Source organism: Thrips palmi, unplaced genomic scaffold (assembly GCF_012932325.1).
Source record: "Thrips palmi isolate BJ-2018 unplaced genomic scaffold, TpBJ-2018v1 HiC_scaffold_2, whole genome shotgun sequence".
NCBI classification, from domain to species: Eukaryota; Metazoa; Arthropoda; class Insecta; order Thysanoptera; family Thripidae; genus Thrips; species Thrips palmi.
Genome location: NW_023144629.1, coordinates 6103881 through 6120330, shown reverse-complemented (window position 1 = coordinate 6120330; position 16450 = coordinate 6103881). Strand labels below are relative to the sequence as shown.

Genomic DNA, 16450 nt, shown 5'->3' with positions numbered 1-16450 from the left:
AAAAAAACTGAAAAATGTCAAATGGGCCTAAAGTAAACACACTCCATCCGATACGACAAAATTTCCTCCCGAATCGACGTTCGATCGACGTCAGCGACTTCAATTTTAAATAGATGCGGTATCGATTTCCCTCTCGGGCTGGTGCGTCACCGAAAAGTAAGCGGGTCGCTAAACTGAAATACTTCAGGATTCGCACTTCCCTCACAGAGCCCGGAGTCTTATACAGGACTCTATGCCCCTATTTTGCCCGATGAATTTCTCATTGTGGTGTAAGGTACAACATCCAAAAGTATGACAAATTTTCCAACCACCAATTCGTGTTTCCACACGGTCCACACCGACAACAGACATCAAAACCGTCAATTTGTAGTTGTAATTCATCAATTTGGAATATATCTCACAGTTTTTTTTAGTTTGCTTTGAAAGGTAACTTTAGACACAATTCATAAGTTAGATTGCATTTCAAGGGAAGGATTATGCGCATAACATTGCACTGTGTGTGATCTAACCTCGTTGATCCACGTTGAAGCAGCTACAAATTTTCTTTTTCTTAATAAATTTTAACTTTTGACTTTATATTCAAGTTTCTGTTAGTATTTTTAACAACTTTATCAAATTTCAACCCTTGACATGCATTCTTTGGTGCCTTTCATTAGATGTAATATTTGGTTAGGGACAAGTACTTTGCATCTATTTGCATTTGCTTTACAGGATCTGCCTGGCGAAATGGACGAAACGGAGGAAATGGATTTTAATTACTATTCAGACTCTGATGATGCTGGAGATGAGGAGCACAAGCGCTTACTAGCTGCTATCTCCAAACTGGATAAGCGTAAACGGTACGTCAATGTCACTTCCATGAAGTTTTGCATAGACGTATGTTCAACCTAATGTTCCCTCTTATCCCTTATCAGGGTGGTTCCATCAGAGAGGAAAGAACCAAGCTTGCAAGTGTCTGAATTTCATCTCTCAAAAGGAGAAGACAGTGTCGATACAACTGTGAATTTACGTCACCTCGCTAAATCATTGAATTTAGACACAAATCAAGTAGACATTATCCGCAAACTTAGGGCAACCGAGAAAAAGACTAAGACATTACCAAAACCTCTTGAAAAGCCTGTTGCAGAGAGGGTAAGCTGTGTTGTATATAATATTCTATCCTATCATGCATTGATTGTTTAACTGGTTTGTTTTCTAATGGTGGCTGTAATTGCTTGTCTCAGATAAAGCGAGAAGTATCATTTAAGAATGTACAAAAACAACTAGCACAGTGGGATCCCATAGTTATAAAAAATCGAGTGTCAGATGATCTCGTATTTCCACTCAATAGGGCAGCAATCAATCAGATCAATCCCAAGGAATTTTTAGACCCAAATCAGGTACATTTTATTTACACCAATAAGATCTTCCAAGTGCAGCTTCTGCTGAATCAGTTTTCAAGTTCTTTAATTTTGGTGTCTGTGTTTTGATACAATATTTCAGGGGGCAACTGAGCTAGAGAGAGAAATTGCTGCTGTCCTCAATGGTAGTGAAAGTGTGCAGAAAGAAAGAGAAGTGAGTCTTGTCAGTTTATTTTAATTTCTGAAAACAAATCTGATCAGTGATATTTTTGATAAATGCAAAATGAAATTACTGTAGTTTAGCCTTGATTACTTTCTTTTTTGCATCTAGGAAGAGGAAGAGTTTCCTTTAAGTCTTGAGGAAATGGTAAAACGACGCAAAGAGTTAGCACGATTACGAGTTCATGAATCGTATCGTAATGCAAAGGCCCATCGTCAGAACAAAATCAAGAGTAAAAAGTAGGTCAACCCATAATAGTACCACTGTAATAGCTCTCATTTTATTCCATTATATACATCAACTACTTCTGTGCTAAAGGTTTCATCGCTATGAACGTCGTGAATGCATCCGCAAACAAATCAAAGAATTTGAGGAACTTCAGGAAAAGGATCCTGAAGCTGCTCTTGAACGATTGGCTGAAATTGAAAAGCAGAGAGTCTTGGAAAGAGCTTCTCTGCGCCATCGCTCAACTGGAAAATGGGCCCAAAATCATGCAGTCCGTGCTAAATATGACAAGGAGGTAATACCTCTCAAAATATCATTAACCCCCACTTCTCAGAGCTAATATTTTCTTTAATTTCAAGTTGCCTTTTTTTTTAGAGTCGTCAAGTCTTGTCAGAGCAGTTGCAAATTAACAAGGATCTTACTCAAAAAATTCAAGTGGATTCGGAAAGCAGTGAAGATGAGGCCCCTGATAATAATGTTGCCCCCTCAGACAACCCTTGGATGTCTCAAACAAAGACAGAGGAAGATATTGATGCTTTTCTCAGCGGTTATAGAAAATACTGGGAAGAGAAAGGAAACAAATCAAAAGAAAACCCTGAAGAGGCACCCAGTAATGGGAAAGCATTAGAAGCATCTTCTGATGATGATATTGAGGAAGTAGTCCTGGATCCCAAAGCTAAAGCACTAATGGCAAGTGCTGTGGAATCTTACTCTGAAATTCCTAATGCCATGCAGAAAATTTCTAAGCCTCAAAAACTAGAGGTTTCATCTAAAGCTCTTCCTAAAGGTAAAAAAGAACTTGAAACCAAATCTGAAGATAACAAAAAATTAAGTTCTGTGTCCAAAAAGAAGCTTAAAACCAAGTCTGAAGATAACAAAAAGTTAAGTTCTGTTTCTGAAAAGAAACCTAAAACCAAGTCTGAAGGTAGCAAAAAATTAAGTGCTGTGTCCACTGGAGGCAGCTGGACTGTTACACCACTTGAAACAAGCACCTCAGATCATTTTCTTCATCATATGTTTGATGATCTTAATGAGAAGATGACAGCCAAGGCTCAAAAGAAAATTGCAGGCTTAAAAGCAGAAATGGGGAAAGATGTCTCTAAAAAGAGGAGGTCGAAAGCTGTAGATCCATCAAGCCTGTTAGAATTAAAACGACAGAAACTTAAAATCGATCTTGACGAAAAACTTGATGAAGGCACGGGTGATAGCCCTGCCGATGATGCTGCTGATCAACTAGCTGAGAAAATCAAACTGGCTTCCTCTTTGACCTCAGAGAGCAAGGTAAGTTTGTTTTTGTGTCATAATGCTGCTTGTTCACACATAAGTGTAAGAAAATTAATTCTTGAACCCTTTACATAGAAATCTGCTGCAGCTCCTGAGCTAGACCCTAAAAAGTTCATGAAGACTGCCCAAGTCAAGCTGAAAACTGCCCTCCCTGATGAAATTACTGGAGGGGATGAAGGTCTAGATGACAGTGATGCAGAGGGTGGACAAGATGAGAAGCACCTGACCATTTCTGAAGCATTTGCCGATGACGATGTAGTTGCTGATTTCAGGTAGTTTTCTCTCAAATCCTATTGCCTCCCCTCCTCAATCATCTGATTGGCTCTGTATTAAAGCAACTCAATTGATTTAATTTTTTAGTCAGGAGAAGCAAGATGCTATTGAGAAGGATAAACCGGAGGACATCAACCTTGTCCTTCCTGGTTGGGGTAGCTGGGGTGGCCACAACTTGAAGCCAAGCAAGAGGAAACAAAGAAGATTTATGGTCAAAATGCCGGAAGCACCTCCACGGCGCGATGAAAACAAGGGAAATTTAATAATAAATGAAAATGAGGATAAACCAGTGAGAGAACATCAGGTATGGTTCTTTTTCCATCTCCATTGCCTACTTAATTAGTTCTCCTTGTTTCCTAATGGCTCATTTGTTTGTGTTTGGTCCACTTTAGGTCAGCAATCTCCCATTCCCTTTCACCAGTGTTAAAGACTATGAAGCGAGTGTGCGGGCTCCTATTGGCAACACATTCATTCCCCAGACTGCTCATCGTAAGTTAATCAAACCCTCGGTTAGCACTAAAATGGGAGCCATCATTACTCCAATGGATAAGGAAGAACTGGTGAAGATGAAGAAAAAGTGACATGTTGCATTGGTGTTTAGGAAATACAAATAATTATAGGTTTATAGATGTTTCTAATATCTAGTGTTATTGCAAATAAATTAGTAATTCATATGACTTTTGTTTTGGAGTCTTTATACACTGCATTCCACCTTTTCTGAGCACAGTTCATACTTTGTGAGCATGCTCCTCAGCAGATTCTTCCATCTGGCATCTAAACAAAAAAAATTGACCTCTTTTGGGATGAAACTTATTATAGGTCCTATCAAGTGAGAATTTGGGTAATCTAAAATCAAAAATACCACAAGAAAAGAAATCACAAGGTTCATATTAGAGAGCGTTACACACTAGCCTAAACACATTAAAACAAATAGATAAATAATTTACACAAAAATAAAAGAGAGACGGAGGCAATTGCAGTAATCACAGATAGCTGTTTGGCCGGGTCCTACAGGGCCTTCTTGAGCCTGGCGGCGCGTTCGGGGCCCAGGATGCGTTCCTTGATGAAGGGGTGCTTGTACAGCAGGGTGCCCACCACGGCGCCGGCGCAGGCGCCCGCCCAGTACACGATGAGGTGCTCGTAGGCGGTGTGGCCCTTGCAGCCCAGCTTGAGGGCCGTCGCCAGCGCGGGGTTGAAGTAGCCGCCGGAGAAGTGGAAGGCTGCAACCGGCAAACACGAAGGGGGCTACAGTCACACCGCGACAGCACTAGGGAGAGCCGCCTCCACCGGTGGTGGTGTCCTTACCCGCCACCACGAGGGAGGTGCCGATGAAGGACTCGATGATGCTGGCGAACTTGGGCTCGATGTCGGCGATGGCCCTGGAGGCGATGCGGCACAGGGCGGTGGCCACGCCCTCGATGGCGGCGCCCAGCAGCACGGGCACCTGCCGAATGGAATGCCAGTGCAGTGGTCTGTCCCTCTCGCACATACAGGGGACGCCCTATGAGTGCGAGAGAGACAGCGACGGCAACGACTCCCGGAGTGAGTCTGCTGTCCTTGTCCGCCACGTGACTTATCCGGCCGGCAGTGGTCGGCGCGGCCGGGTGTTTGGGTGGCGCTCTCGCTCTGGCGAGGCGTTCGCTGGGAACGAGGAGTCGGGCGGCACGGCCAGGGCGGCCGGCCGCCACGCTCCGCCTCGCCGCGCCGCATCGCTTGCTCGGGACCTGCACCAGTGTACCGCCTGCGAGGTAGGCCACCGGTCGGTCCCGCAACACACCGGTGTGGAGACGGTGGCCTACCCTGCCCCTGTCGTCTCACGGCGCCGAGGTAGGCCGCCGTCTCCACACCGGTGTGTGGCGGGACCGCCCGGTGGCCTACCTCGCAGGCGCTAAAGGAGCCCGCTTACCTGCAGGTCGGCGGTGCACTGCTCGAAGGCGCGGTTCTTGTGCGTGTCGCAGAGCTCCAGCCACCAGATGACCTGGATGTACCTGGAACGCGTCCGAGGCGGTCAGCGGACTGCTTCCGAGAGTCGTGTTCGTCGCTCTGTCTCTCTCGCACCTATACGGGACGCGCCGTGAGTGCGAGAGAGACAGAGCGACGAAAATGATTCAAGTCGCCGCAGTGGCACGGCTAGGGCGCTCACCTGAAGATGAGCACGCCGCCGGTGAGCTGCGCCCAGATCTTGAGCGCCGCCACCCTCACGTCGGTCTTGCCGTCCAGGACGTCCTCGAGGTGCGTGTACGGGCAGGCCGTGGCCTCGCCCCACTCGTTGGACCACCACACCGTCAGCGCGAACAGCACGGCGGCGTAGGCGGCCACGCCGAAGTTGTCCGCCACTGGAACAGCATCACCGAGCACGTGGAGCTCTCCATCGCCTAGCACGTGGAGCTCTCCATCGCCGAGCACGCCGTCCGGCACACTCGCGGCCGCGAGACTGTGCCCAGTGTGCCGCGGGCGCCGCGTTGGCCCCGAGTCCACGAGTCGATGAGTCGATCGGGAGCACCGAGATTAGATAAGGGCGCGGTGAGGTGCGATGGCGCTGTCCGGCCGGCCCAACTTTTTATTTTAATTTTCTTGGGAACGGTGATAACGGCGCATCCGGTGGCGCCGCCGCACTTTTTGTTATTAATGTCTTGGGAACGGCAAGTGGGAACGACCGCGCTGCCGAGGGGGAAGGCACAGGCCCCTGCAGGCTGACTGTGTCTCTCTCGCACCCTCGGGGGACGGCCCATGAGTGCGAGAGAGACAGAGTGAGGGAAGCGGGAACTGGGCATCCTTACCGATGATGAGCTCGAAGCAGCAGGCGCACAGCTCGGCCGTGGCGATGGCCTCCAGCAGCAGGCCGCGCACCAGCGGCCGGCTCCGCGTGCGGCGCACGGCCACGCGCCTCCCCACCGACGCCATGAAGCACGTCAGCGCCATGACGAACAGCGACACCGTCAAGCAGGACTGGTCCGCCATGGTGGCTCCCTGCAACGCGCGCAACGCGCAACGCGTCAGTGGGATCTCTTTAGACCTTTTCCCACCGCGAGCACCGCGTCGACGAGCACCACGACGACGATGTCGCGCTGCACTCACCTTTGCTTCGCCCCGAGCGCGTCGAGTCCCTTAATTCTGGATGTCGAAATAGCGCCCCGTCCGGTCCGCCGCGGTCCGCCGTCGGCGTGCTCACAGTGTCCCCGCCATACCGCTACCGCGCGCCGCCTCGCCTCTAGCCCAAGTGTCGTCGCGTCGCGCGCAGCATCGGGCGCCGTGGACCCGGTGCCTGTGGTGCCTCTGCGGTGGCGGCCCAGAGGCGGGCCCAGAGGCGGGCGGGGTCGCGGAGACGGCCGCGGCCAGGCACCCAGCACGCCGACCAACTATATTAAGCTACAGCTCCCCTGCGCCGCGGAGCTGCGGCCCGCGGCCCCCACAATGAGCAGGAGGGGGAGGGGCACAGCGGCCAAACGGCAGCCACATGTGACAGATGCCCCCCTCCCCCTTCCCCGAGCTGCTGCTCAAACGAGACGACGTTATTCCTGCCAAAGGCAGCAGCATCCTCGCAACGTCGCGGTGCCGCCCGAGCCGAGCAAGGTGACGGCCTTCGCCGCGTCCTCCCCGATGCGGCCGATGCGAGGGCGGCAGGGCTGCCCCGTCTCGGCGCCGTCGACCTTGCAGCCGGCTCATTCCGAGAGTCGTTTTCGTCGCTCTGTCTCTCTCACACCCCAGGACGCTCCGTACAGGTGCGAGAGAGACAGGGCGACGAGGACACCTCTCGGAATGAGTCCGCAGCGCCCCGAGAAGAGAACGTCCCCGCCATGCCCACCCTGCCTCTAGGCGCGCCTGCCGAGGTAGGCCTGCCCGCCGGACAGGCGAGCGTTCGCGCTGCCTACCCAGCAGGCTAGCTTGCGGTCCGCGCGCTTCGGGCCCCGGGTTAGCCGCGCAAAAACCGACTGACTCTCTGAGATGTTTGTCAAGTTTATTTCAAAATTGGACAAGGTGCACAAAGAACTCGCAACAGCTGACTGGTTGGGCCGTACAGGTGGCCGACCCCGATGCTGCTGCTTCCTTTCCCTTTGAAATGACCGTCAGGAGGTGTTCTTGGAGGGAGAATGAGGCGACAAGAACCTGGTGAGGTCGTTTATTGAAAGCTCAATGGGTGAATGGGCCCTACGGCCCGGCGCTCGGGCACGGCGGCACGGTTCAGGCCGCGCACTTGGCGCCCCACATGACGCACTTGTTGGACTTGGTGTCGAACTTGGGCTGCAGGATGCCACACTTCTTCTTGGCCCAGTCGCCGTCCTTGCACTCGATGTAGCTGCCGCAGGAGTCCTTGCAGGGAATGCCCTGCTTGGACGAGCCGCTGGCGGGGCACTGGGGCCTCCAGTCGCAGCCGGGCACGGGCGGGCCGCGGGTGGTGGTGGGGGGCGCGGGCGTGGTGGTGGTCGTCGTGGTGGGGGGCGCCGTGGTCAGCCAGTTGCAGTCCACCCTGTCCCAGAAGGTGCACTCGAGCGCCTGGGGGTCGAAGTTCTGCCACGCCATGCACAGCTTGGGGGTCGCCTGGCCCTTCTTGTCGCACTCGAAGTAGGCCTGGCACCGGCACAGGTTGGGCACCTTTCCGGCCTTCTTTTTGGGGCAGGCGGGCTGGCAGCGGGGGTTCACCGTCGTGGGGGCGGCAGTGGGGGCGGCGGTAGTGGCGGGGGCGAGGCCGGCAGCGATTGTCATGGAGAAGGCTGCGGCCGTAAGGCACACTGGAAAAGAAGACACCAAGCGATTTGAGCCCGGAGCATTGGTCAGCCTGCGCCCTGCGGCCCGCGGGCCCACGCCACTGCAGTTGGGCACTCGACGTCAACGGCCGGACGGGCCAATGCGCGGATTGCTGTGATTGCCCGACAAGTGGCCGAGCACTCCGAGCAGGCCCACGGATCAGATAGCAAGCCGTCTACCGGCTTAAGTGTTTTCGCCGGCACTGCGCCGAGGTTTAAATGTGTGATGCGTAGCGTGAAAAAAAAAGCGGTCTCCGGATATGTTTTCCGTGTCCGTTACCATCTGGCTAATGCAAATGCTCTATTGCCATGGTCACCAAATTCAGAAAATGATAATTCATGTGCGAAACCCGAGTGGCAGGCATGACCGGATTCGAACTCTAGTTTGGACTCTCATTCGATGGGGTCTCATCTCTAAGCATTTGCATTGGTCTTAGACCGCGAAGCCACATAGTGTCGCGGAGGATTTGGCTCGGCTGAGGACGTGAAGACTGGCACTGCACTGACAGCCACTGCACTGACAGCCACTGCACTGACAGCCACTGCTGTCGTGGGTGCAGGGTGCAGTGCAGCTCACGCGGGACTCACCGAAGAGTAGGAGACGCGCCATGGCTGCACCGGGTTGTCGGACTCGTTGTCGGAGACTGGGAATGGAATCAAAGGGCCGGCGATTAAGCCCCGACCCGCGCGCCACTTTATCTGCAGATTGGTTCCGAGAGTCGTTCTCGTCGCTCCGTCTCTCTCGTGTCTCTCCGACCCGGCCCACGAGTGCGAGAGGGACTTCCTCAGTGTGCTGCTTCAGCGGCTATCAGGTCTTTGAGGGAATATGCGGAGGGAGCGGCCAGGTGGGTGGGGTCGACGGGGGGCAAGGCAGCCAAGGCGTCGACGCGGTGGACGCCTTGGAGCGCCAGGCCGCGGTGCCGCGGTCCGTGGCGCACTTCACCTCGCCGTGCAGGATCAAAGAGCAAAGTGCACCGCTCCTCTGTCTCTGCCGCACTCAGGGGGCATTCCCGAGGGGTGCGAGAGAGACAGAGCGTCGCAGAGACCCTTCGGAAACTAGTGACGGCCCATACGCGTCAATACAGTCGCATGCGGCTTGTCCCCTCTCGACGCTGCGGACACCACCGCCAATCCCAACGCAGTGTTCTGCGAACTGCCCATAAGCCGAGGCGATCGAAGTCGTTGTCAACGTGTACGTGTACCCGTGTCTTGATTGGCGCGTTTTCCTTGTGACGTGCTGAAATGGTGGCCTACCTTCGGCCCCTCCCCCTCCCCCCCTCCTGAATCCGCGCCTGGTGTGTGTTTGTGAGAAGCATATGCTCGGTGTCCAGTCTATTTGACGTGAAATTAGCTTTCCTATTTCCTGTTGCTCTTGGAAAGGGGGATGGAAATCAAAGCAATAGAGGTTCTCGCTATGAATGTAATAAAAACATTTATTAATCATAATAACTAAAACAGATAAGACAACAAAACATCATCCCTGAGAGCACAACACAAAATAATATTTCTTCATTAGGCTTAAGAAGTATCACATTTCATGCCAGTATACAATAACATAGCTACAAAATTTGAAAGAAAATAAACACTTGTCATACAAAAAACGTCACTAGGTATTTATTTACAAGTCTATTATTAATTCAGAATGATCAGGAGAGCATCTGAAAACACTATCAAGCATTGGGTTGAGTAATAAAATAGATCATGATAAATCAATAATGTTGTAAAAATAAAAACAGAACAAAATACATGAGAAACGGAAAACATAGTCACAAAGAACAAAAATAAACTTGTAAGAAAGAGAGCCTGTACATTGCAAATGAATATGTCAATCAGAACTAATTTTTTCCAGGTATTTCAGGCGACTAGTAGTATAGATTTGTTAAAAAATAAAGGAAAAGTCTATGCTTTGATAAAATACACGCAACAGCTTTAACTTAGTCATACAGTTAACAGTTACTTTTTAATATCTCTGTAAGTCATTGCAAAATAAGGTCTCTACTCATCTTAAGAAAAAGCCCATTGACAAATAAGATTTGAATGGGATCAGTACAGGTACTTCAAAACGGAAGTGAGATAAAAGCTTGCTGAAGGAACTGTAAAGACACATAAACAATAACAAACAATCTAACTGAAAAACTAGCAGTGTAATTAATATCTTAATCAATCAAGCTAAAAAGGAGAAAACAAAATGCATTTGTTATGACCATATGATATATCACAAAAATAACAAGTCTTACACCTATTGGAAACATAAGTACAACAATCTGACTAAGATCAAACTGGCATGATGTTAAATGCAGTTTGTTTGCAGAACTTAGCATTTTATTCACCACAAATAGGACAGTATTTTCATTCAAGTCTGTGATACTGTAAGCAGAGAGAGATCAATAAGGCCCCATAGTTGCAACCCCAAAAAATGGGTTACATCCAGAAAAGTTAACCAGTGTGATGGTGGTTGCTTAGATGTACTGCACCAAGATACGATTTCTGGACGCATTTGAATATCTTCACTGAATTAAATATTAATGTATTTGATACTGCTATCAGGACATAACTGATTGAAAACCCGTTTACTTAATGGCAAAATATAGTTGGAAGAGGAAGTGGATCAAGCAGACAGATATTACTAAGAGGTTGTCTGTAAGAAACTTTGACTCAGTTTCCATCTAGAGGGGCATACAGAAAGTTGACTAGATTTAAATTAAGGTAAATATACAACATTTTTGTGTGTATGGGCAATTGCCAATACTTGCCCAAACTTTGATTGTGAAATTCACCAAGAACAAAATTATTAACAAAGTCTTTGTGTTAACAAAGCTAAATGTTTCTTTTAAAGGCAAAGAGGAAGAAAACAAAGACAAGTAATATTTGTAGGAAAAAATATTTGACAGTTAATGTGACTCCTGCCCATTTCTTAATTTTAAATGAATTGGCCATCAAGCACATTCACAGTTTGTAAGCACCATCAGATGTCTTAAATGACATATTACATCTTCAGTCATGACAAAGTCCCCTATACTACATTGACACTAACAATTTGCTTTCAGATTTTTCAATTTTTCTGTTTAAAACTTAACAAAAAAAAAGGGGGAAAAAAGAAATAGAAGTCATAAAACTAGTTAAGGCACTTTATCCAAGAAATGTAGTTACTTCTTCATTTAGAAGAGCTCGCACCTCATTGCTAAATTCTACCAAGCGAGTCATACATCCTGAAAGAGGCAAGTTGCTCTCTGGTGCAGGAAAAGTGACTGCTTTTGTTTTCTGAAGGAAATCATCGATAGAAACTTCTCTCGTTCGGATTGGTAAATTTTGGGATGAGGTAGGTTCATCTTCAGGTTGCACAGCCAAGCGGCAAAAGAGTTCATCCTCTGTCGAGATGTTGAGCGCTTTCATTAAATCTTTTACAAGTACCCACACTTGGGAAGTTGGTTCACCGTGGAAAGTATAGAGAGGAGGTGGTATAACTTCAGAGGAAAACACATTGATCTCACTATCGGCGTCACTCTCAAAGGACGGAGGGGACTGGAGAGCAACATCACCTCTGTAGGTGACCAAATCTAAAATTGAGAAGAAAGACAAGAAGTTAATAAAGTGGAAAAATGACTTTATACAACCAATAACATTAACAGCTTATGTGACTCACCAAATATTTTTGAAGGCCCATGGTACTTCCATGGAGGAGCATTCAGGCCCTGGACATCTGCTAAATGGTGAGTCAGGAGCTCATAGGCTTCACTATCCGGCTCAACGATAGAAAGTGGTGTATCATTACCATAGGTGGCAAGAGTTGGGTCAGCTCCGTACTCAAGTAATAGGCGCAGCATTTCCACTTGATTAGACTCTGCAGCTTCATGTAACGGTCTGAAGATCAGAAAAACAAATATATAAGAAATAAAGAAGAATCTGTGGTAAGCTACTTAAACTGAAGAGAAAATTATCCATCAGCACTCAAAGTTTAGACGGACGCTTACCGAATTCCACCTATAGCACTGCAACTAACATCTGCTCCATGTTCCAGTAAAATTTTGGACAGGTCCACATGGCCTCGTCTTGCAGCCTCATGTAGTGGTGTGTAGCCAGCATTGTCAGCAACACACGGAGACATTTTCAATTTGTCAATAGCATATTGGGCAACTTCCTGATGGTAAAAAGATTAGATGTTTAAGCAAGGTGGTATAACACAACAACAAAATTCGACCAAACAATTTGAATATCATATACCGCATATCCTAGACGGGCAGCTCTATGTAAGACAGTGTCCCCGTGACTTCGATTAATAACCCAGTTTCGTAAAGTAACTTGAATTTGCTCTTCAGTCAATGGTATCCTCTCAACAATTGGCGCAACCTGAAACAAAAAATTTTCAAATGTTAACAAAAAAGATTATATTGTATTGGCCATGACTTAATAGACCATAAAATAGATAAGAAAATACCTAAAAGAGTATTACCTTTTCTTTTTCAACTGGTGCCTTTTTAACATCCTCTTTCTTTACTTTTTTCTTTTTACTTTTACGTATGTAGTCAAAGCCTGAACGAAACTTCCTTCTTATGACACGCTTTTTGACAACAGTTGTTTCAGATGTTTCATCTTTTAGTAAACTCTTCCTGGCAGCCTCAATTGTATTCATAATGCTTTTGTCATTATCGTTATCATCATTATCAACATCATCATCAGTCCCATCTCCAGATTGTCTTCTTTCAATGTTTTGATTTTTCTTATTCTTTAAATTCAGAACAACTTTACTTCTTCTGACAAGGGCAGCAGTTCTTAACCCAGTTCGAGAGGTGGCTACTTGCTGAGCATTTCGTGGCCGCAAGACTATCCCCTCAATATCACCTGTTCTCGAACTTTTCCTTCCAGATGTCTTTGGTATGACCAAATTTCGTTTTCGTAAGGACATTTGCCTGATTGGTACACTTTCGATTTTTCTCCTAGTTGTGACTGATTTAGATTTACTTTTCTTATTTTCTTCTGTGGCCTGAGATTTAGTCTTTGAGGGTGGCGTTTTCTCTGTGCCAAAAACTGCTCGAATAGAATCTTTTTTCCTTAATGAATTAGTTTTAACTTTTTCTTCTTCATTTAGAGACGTTGTCTCTTTGATATCAGAATTTGCCTGTTTGGATTTAGATCTATCAACAGCACTTGTGGACTTTGTTGACTTTCCAGATGAATTTTGGCTGGTCTTTTGACTACCAGCGATACTCTTGTTTGCTGAGGCTTTAGAGACCTTTTCAACAAGCTGGTCAATAATGCTGTGTTTCTTACCTCTCCTATTAATAAAAGGGAGGGAAACAGAAGATGAAGCATCTTCAGACTCAACATCCACGCAGTTAGATAATGCTTCTGCTTCACTTTCTAGCTTTCGGCAATGTTTCTTTGGAGAGCCTTCCAAGGCAGATTCACTCGTTGAGCAAATAGATGAGGGCTTAGAGTTTTCTGCCTCTGAAACAGCACTTCCCTTGGACATGTTGATTAAAATGTGGGGCATTCGGAGAGAACGTTTGTACTGAAATACTTCCTCCTCCCAACCGGGTCGGAAATCCGACCCATCACCTTTGGGTCGAAGACAGTATGCCTTTTCAACTTCAACAACCTTTGTTCTCAGTCTGATTCTTCGAGTCTCGACGGGAGTATTTTGAATTAGGCTTTTGCTAAGGTACTGAGTGACAGACTCATTATCTGATGACCCAGACTCCAGATGCTGCCTTTTAATTGGAGGGCTCTCTTTTGATGAAGAGCTCCTGGTTTTCCTGGGAGACTTGTTTAAGACGGCTTCAGTACTGAACAGCTTTTTACTACAAGTGTTCTTTGCTTCTTCTGCCTCCTTCTTGACTGACTTTTTGGGTTTGACTTCAGGCGATGTAGATTTGTTGCTTTTGGTCGACCGAGTTTGAACAATACTTTTAGGGCAATCCTTGTCTTGGTTAGAAGCAGAACGACGGGCTTTGTTTCTAGCTAGGGGTTCATCATCACTATCAATGGATGATTTCGAACTTTCACTGTCAGAAATGACCAGGGGCCTTGGTTTTCTCTTAGGGCACGTTCTGGTTTCACTCACACCACTTTTGGAAGAATCTGCTCTGGACACTACAGTCTTCTGGCCTCTTGAAACATTCTTTAAAGAGTCAGGACTAACTGACAACTTTTCTACAGCATTTAAATCTAGAGTTTTATCACAAGAAATGTCAGCCTTGAGGGTTTTGCTTTGAAACCGTCCCTTTGAAGTCTTTTTGGTTTCACTAGCTCCAAGCTCTAATTCAAAGTCAAGGCAGGATTGGGCCCATGCACTTTGGCTATCGTCACCCTCTTCTTTCAAATTCTGAAACAGAGAGATGAAAGTTACAAAGTTGTACAAGATTCAGCACGCAACGCAGTGGTGATTTGGCATGGGTCCGTACCTCGGGTGTGCCCGGTGCCACAGCGGCCTGGGTCAGAGCGGCCTTGACCGTGACGGAGGACGTTGGCGTCGAGAGCAATGCTTCCGGGGCTGCGGGTTCGACGGGGACGGGGGCAAGTGACCTACAAAAACAAACAAAACCAGACAGTTGCAATACATTCAGCACGTTAACCGCGACCTCTTTCCCTATTTTTGCAGCGTACCCTTCGGCGGGGGCGAGGACGGCGGCGGGGGCCGAGACGGGAATGGAGGTGGGGGCGGGGGCGGGGGCGGGCACGGGGGCGGCGGGCTCCATGGCCTCCAGACGGGGCATTCCCTCGAGGCCCGAGTCCTGGCCGGGGCTCCTCAGCACCGAGTACCGCGCGCCGGGGGCGGCGGGGGCGGGCCCCAAGGTGGGCGTCAGGGTGGGCAGGGCTGCGTCGAGGGGCGCGCGGGCCGTCACCTCGGCGGAGTCCAGGAGGTGCTCGTCGTAGAGGGTCGGGGCGCTCAGGCCGGAGGCTGCGGACACGAGATGATGTTAATGGAATGCTCCAACGCGGTGGGCCGGCAAAAGGCAAGTAACAGTGTGTCGTAGTGTACTCACTGGAAGCTTCGCAGGGGTGCTCACTCGCGTCGGCGGGGACCTCGGGGTGGGAGGTGGCGAGCCAGGACCGCACGGCCTCAGCCGCGGCGTCGCCCAGCTGCAACGAGAACAAGAATCAAAGTTAGAACTTATCCCGGCGAATGCGACTAAGCACAGCGGCGCGGAGGTGGCTCCAGCTGCTCCAGCTCACCATCTTCATCTCCGCCTTGGTGCGAATCCGCGGCGCCTCGGGGACGCCGACGTCCGGCGGGGCCAGGGGCGGGACCAGGGGCAGCGAGCGCAGGGAGGGCAGGAGGTAGCCGGTGGGGTCGGCGGCGTGCGGAGGCAGCGCGGGCGCCGAGCTGCTGGGGTACAGCGAGCTCCTGTTGGACGAGAACCTGGGCAGCAGCGCCGAGTGCGAGGAGGACTCGGGCGTGGTGCTGGCCGCCATGGCCGCCACGCCCGTCAAGCTGGGCCGCGCGATGGCCGGCCAGGGCAGCGGCAGCGTGGCCACGCCGGGCAGCGACACCTGCGGGTGCTGCTGCAGGTGGTGCAGGTGCTCCTCGTCCTCGCGCTGTCGCCGCAGCTGGTCCTGCTCCTCGCGCCGCGCGTCGCGCTGCTGGTGGAAGTGCGCCACGCTGAAGTCGGGCATGAAGGGCACGCGGGGCATCACGGCCGTGCGCGGCACGCGCGCCATCATGGCGGCACGGCTGGGCGGCGCGGTCGAGTCGCAGGCCTCGGCCTGCACGTCGCCGTCGTGCTCGGCCTCGGCGCGCCACGCGGTCGAGTCGGCCGAGCGGCGGACGGTGCGGACGGACAGGTCGACCGGGGACACGGTCTCCACGCGCGCCTCCTGCAACAAGGCCACAGAGTACGTCAACGCCACGGTACGCCACGGCCAAGCCAGCGTGTGTGTACACTAGACACGAGTGGCCCGAGCGGGCTCGAGTTGACTGGGACTTACGGCGCGCATCCTCTTGGCGGGCACTTCGCATTCCAGACGCGGCGGGGCGGACGGCGGGGCGGGGGCGGCGCTGGGAGCGGGGCTGGGGGCCGCCAGGGCCGCCCCCACGCTCGTGCTCGCCGGCGTGTGGTGCGGTCCGGGGCCTCTGCCCGAGCTGAAGCTTGACACTGCAACAACAACAACAACATTAGGCCTTAGGCCGACCCCGAGAGGCATTAGCAAGGGGCATCGGCGTAGACTCCGCGCTCCGCAGGCTGCGAGGCTCAGAAGGCAGACTCACCCCTTGCGTGGGACCCGTAAGGGGTGTCTCCGGGCCGGCAGACGGGGCAGCTGCAGGTGGGGTGGTGGTAGGGGTAACTGGGGTGGGGGGTGAGGGGCGGTTGCGGCCGTGCGGCCTGCGGCGTGCTGGGCCGCGCGGGCTGGACGGAGTGCGGCCG

General features: G+C 50.3%; 4 protein-coding genes across 4 annotated transcripts; 1 reads left to right on the top strand and 3 right to left on the bottom strand.

The window, feature by feature from the left end:
- Positions 1-265: 265 nt before the first annotated feature.
- Positions 266-4019, top strand: LOC117646691 (U3 small nucleolar RNA-associated protein 14 homolog A). Its single transcript, XM_034387796.1, has 11 exons — positions 266-426; positions 712-839; positions 915-1131; positions 1224-1379; positions 1483-1554; positions 1672-1799; positions 1879-2080; positions 2161-3066; positions 3145-3341; positions 3430-3646; positions 3735-4019. Exons 2-11 carry the CDS (start codon positions 727-729, stop codon positions 3921-3923), a joined length of 2397 nt encoding a protein of 798 aa, XP_034243687.1. The 5' UTR covers positions 266-426; positions 712-726; the 3' UTR covers positions 3924-4019.
- On the bottom strand, positions 4017-6588 carry LOC117646693 (aquaporin-11). The gene is made up of 6 exons (XM_034387809.1): positions 6421-6588; positions 6123-6312; positions 5486-5678; positions 5249-5330; positions 4648-4786; positions 4017-4562 (listed from the first exon to the last, which is right to left on the bottom strand). Exons 2-6 carry the CDS (start codon positions 6301-6303, stop codon positions 4351-4353), a joined length of 807 nt encoding a protein of 268 aa, XP_034243700.1. The 5' UTR covers positions 6304-6312; positions 6421-6588; the 3' UTR covers positions 4017-4350.
- Positions 6589-7283: 695 nt separating this feature from the next.
- Positions 7284-8828, bottom strand: LOC117646868 (probable endochitinase). The gene is made up of 2 exons (XM_034388161.1): positions 8676-8828; positions 7284-8072 (listed from the first exon to the last, which is right to left on the bottom strand). The coding sequence occupies exons 1-2, from the start codon at positions 8695-8697 to the stop codon at positions 7525-7527; spliced, it is 570 nt and encodes a 189-aa protein (XP_034244052.1). The 5' UTR covers positions 8698-8828; the 3' UTR covers positions 7284-7524.
- Positions 8829-9496: 668 nt separating this feature from the next.
- LOC117647136 (uncharacterized protein DDB_G0284459) lies at positions 9497-15339 on the bottom strand. The gene is made up of 9 exons (XM_034388681.1): positions 15261-15339; positions 15071-15167; positions 14691-14985; positions 14489-14609; positions 12538-14409; positions 12309-12434; positions 12059-12225; positions 11731-11948; positions 9497-11644 (listed from the first exon to the last, which is right to left on the bottom strand). Exons 1-9 carry the CDS (start codon positions 15267-15269, stop codon positions 11217-11219), a joined length of 3333 nt encoding a protein of 1110 aa, XP_034244572.1. The 5' UTR covers positions 15270-15339; the 3' UTR covers positions 9497-11216.
- Positions 15340-16450: the final 1111 nt, after the last annotated feature.

What these genes read in the sequence shown, in the direction of transcription:
- LOC117646691 (XM_034387796.1), top strand. Translation starts at nt 727, where the DNA reads ATGGACGAAACGGAGGAAATGGATTTTAATTACTATTCAGACTCTGAT. An exon ending in AAAAGCCTGTTGCAGAGAGG is followed by an intron (nt 1,132 to 1,223) that starts GTAAGCTGTGTT and finishes TGCTTGTCTCAG; the next exon opens with ATAAAGCGAGAAGTATCATT. An exon ending in GTGTGCAGAAAGAAAGAGAA is followed by an intron (nt 1,555 to 1,671) that starts GTGAGTCTTGTC and finishes TTTTGCATCTAG; the next exon opens with GAAGAGGAAGAGTTTCCTTT.
- LOC117647136 (XM_034388681.1), bottom strand. An exon ending in GCACCCCTGCGAAGCTTCCA is followed by an intron (nt 14,986 to 15,070) that starts GTGAGTACACTA and finishes TCGTGTCCGCAG; the next exon opens with CCTCCGGCCTGAGCGCCCCG. An exon ending in CTGCCCGTCTAGGATATGCG is followed by an intron (nt 12,226 to 12,308) that starts GTATATGATATT and finishes TTTTACCATCAG; the next exon opens with GAAGTTGCCCAATATGCTAT.
- LOC117646693 (XM_034387809.1), bottom strand. Translation starts at nt 6,303, where the DNA reads ATGGCGGACCAGTCCTGCTTGACGGTGTCGCTGTTCGTCATGGCGCTG. An exon ending in GGCGGCGTGCTCATCTTCAG is followed by an intron (nt 5,331 to 5,485) that starts GTGAGCGCCCTA and finishes GACGCGTTCCAG; the next exon opens with GTACATCCAGGTCATCTGGT. An exon ending in CACCTCCCTCGTGGTGGCGG is followed by an intron (nt 4,563 to 4,647) that starts GTAAGGACACCA and finishes TGCCGGTTGCAG; the next exon opens with CCTTCCACTTCTCCGGCGGC.
- LOC117646868 (XM_034388161.1), bottom strand. Translation starts at nt 8,697, where the DNA reads ATGGCGCGTCTCCTACTCTTCG. An exon ending in GGCGCGTCTCCTACTCTTCG is followed by an intron (nt 8,073 to 8,675) that starts GTGAGTCCCGCG and finishes CTTCTTTTCCAG; the next exon opens with TGTGCCTTACGGCCGCAGCC.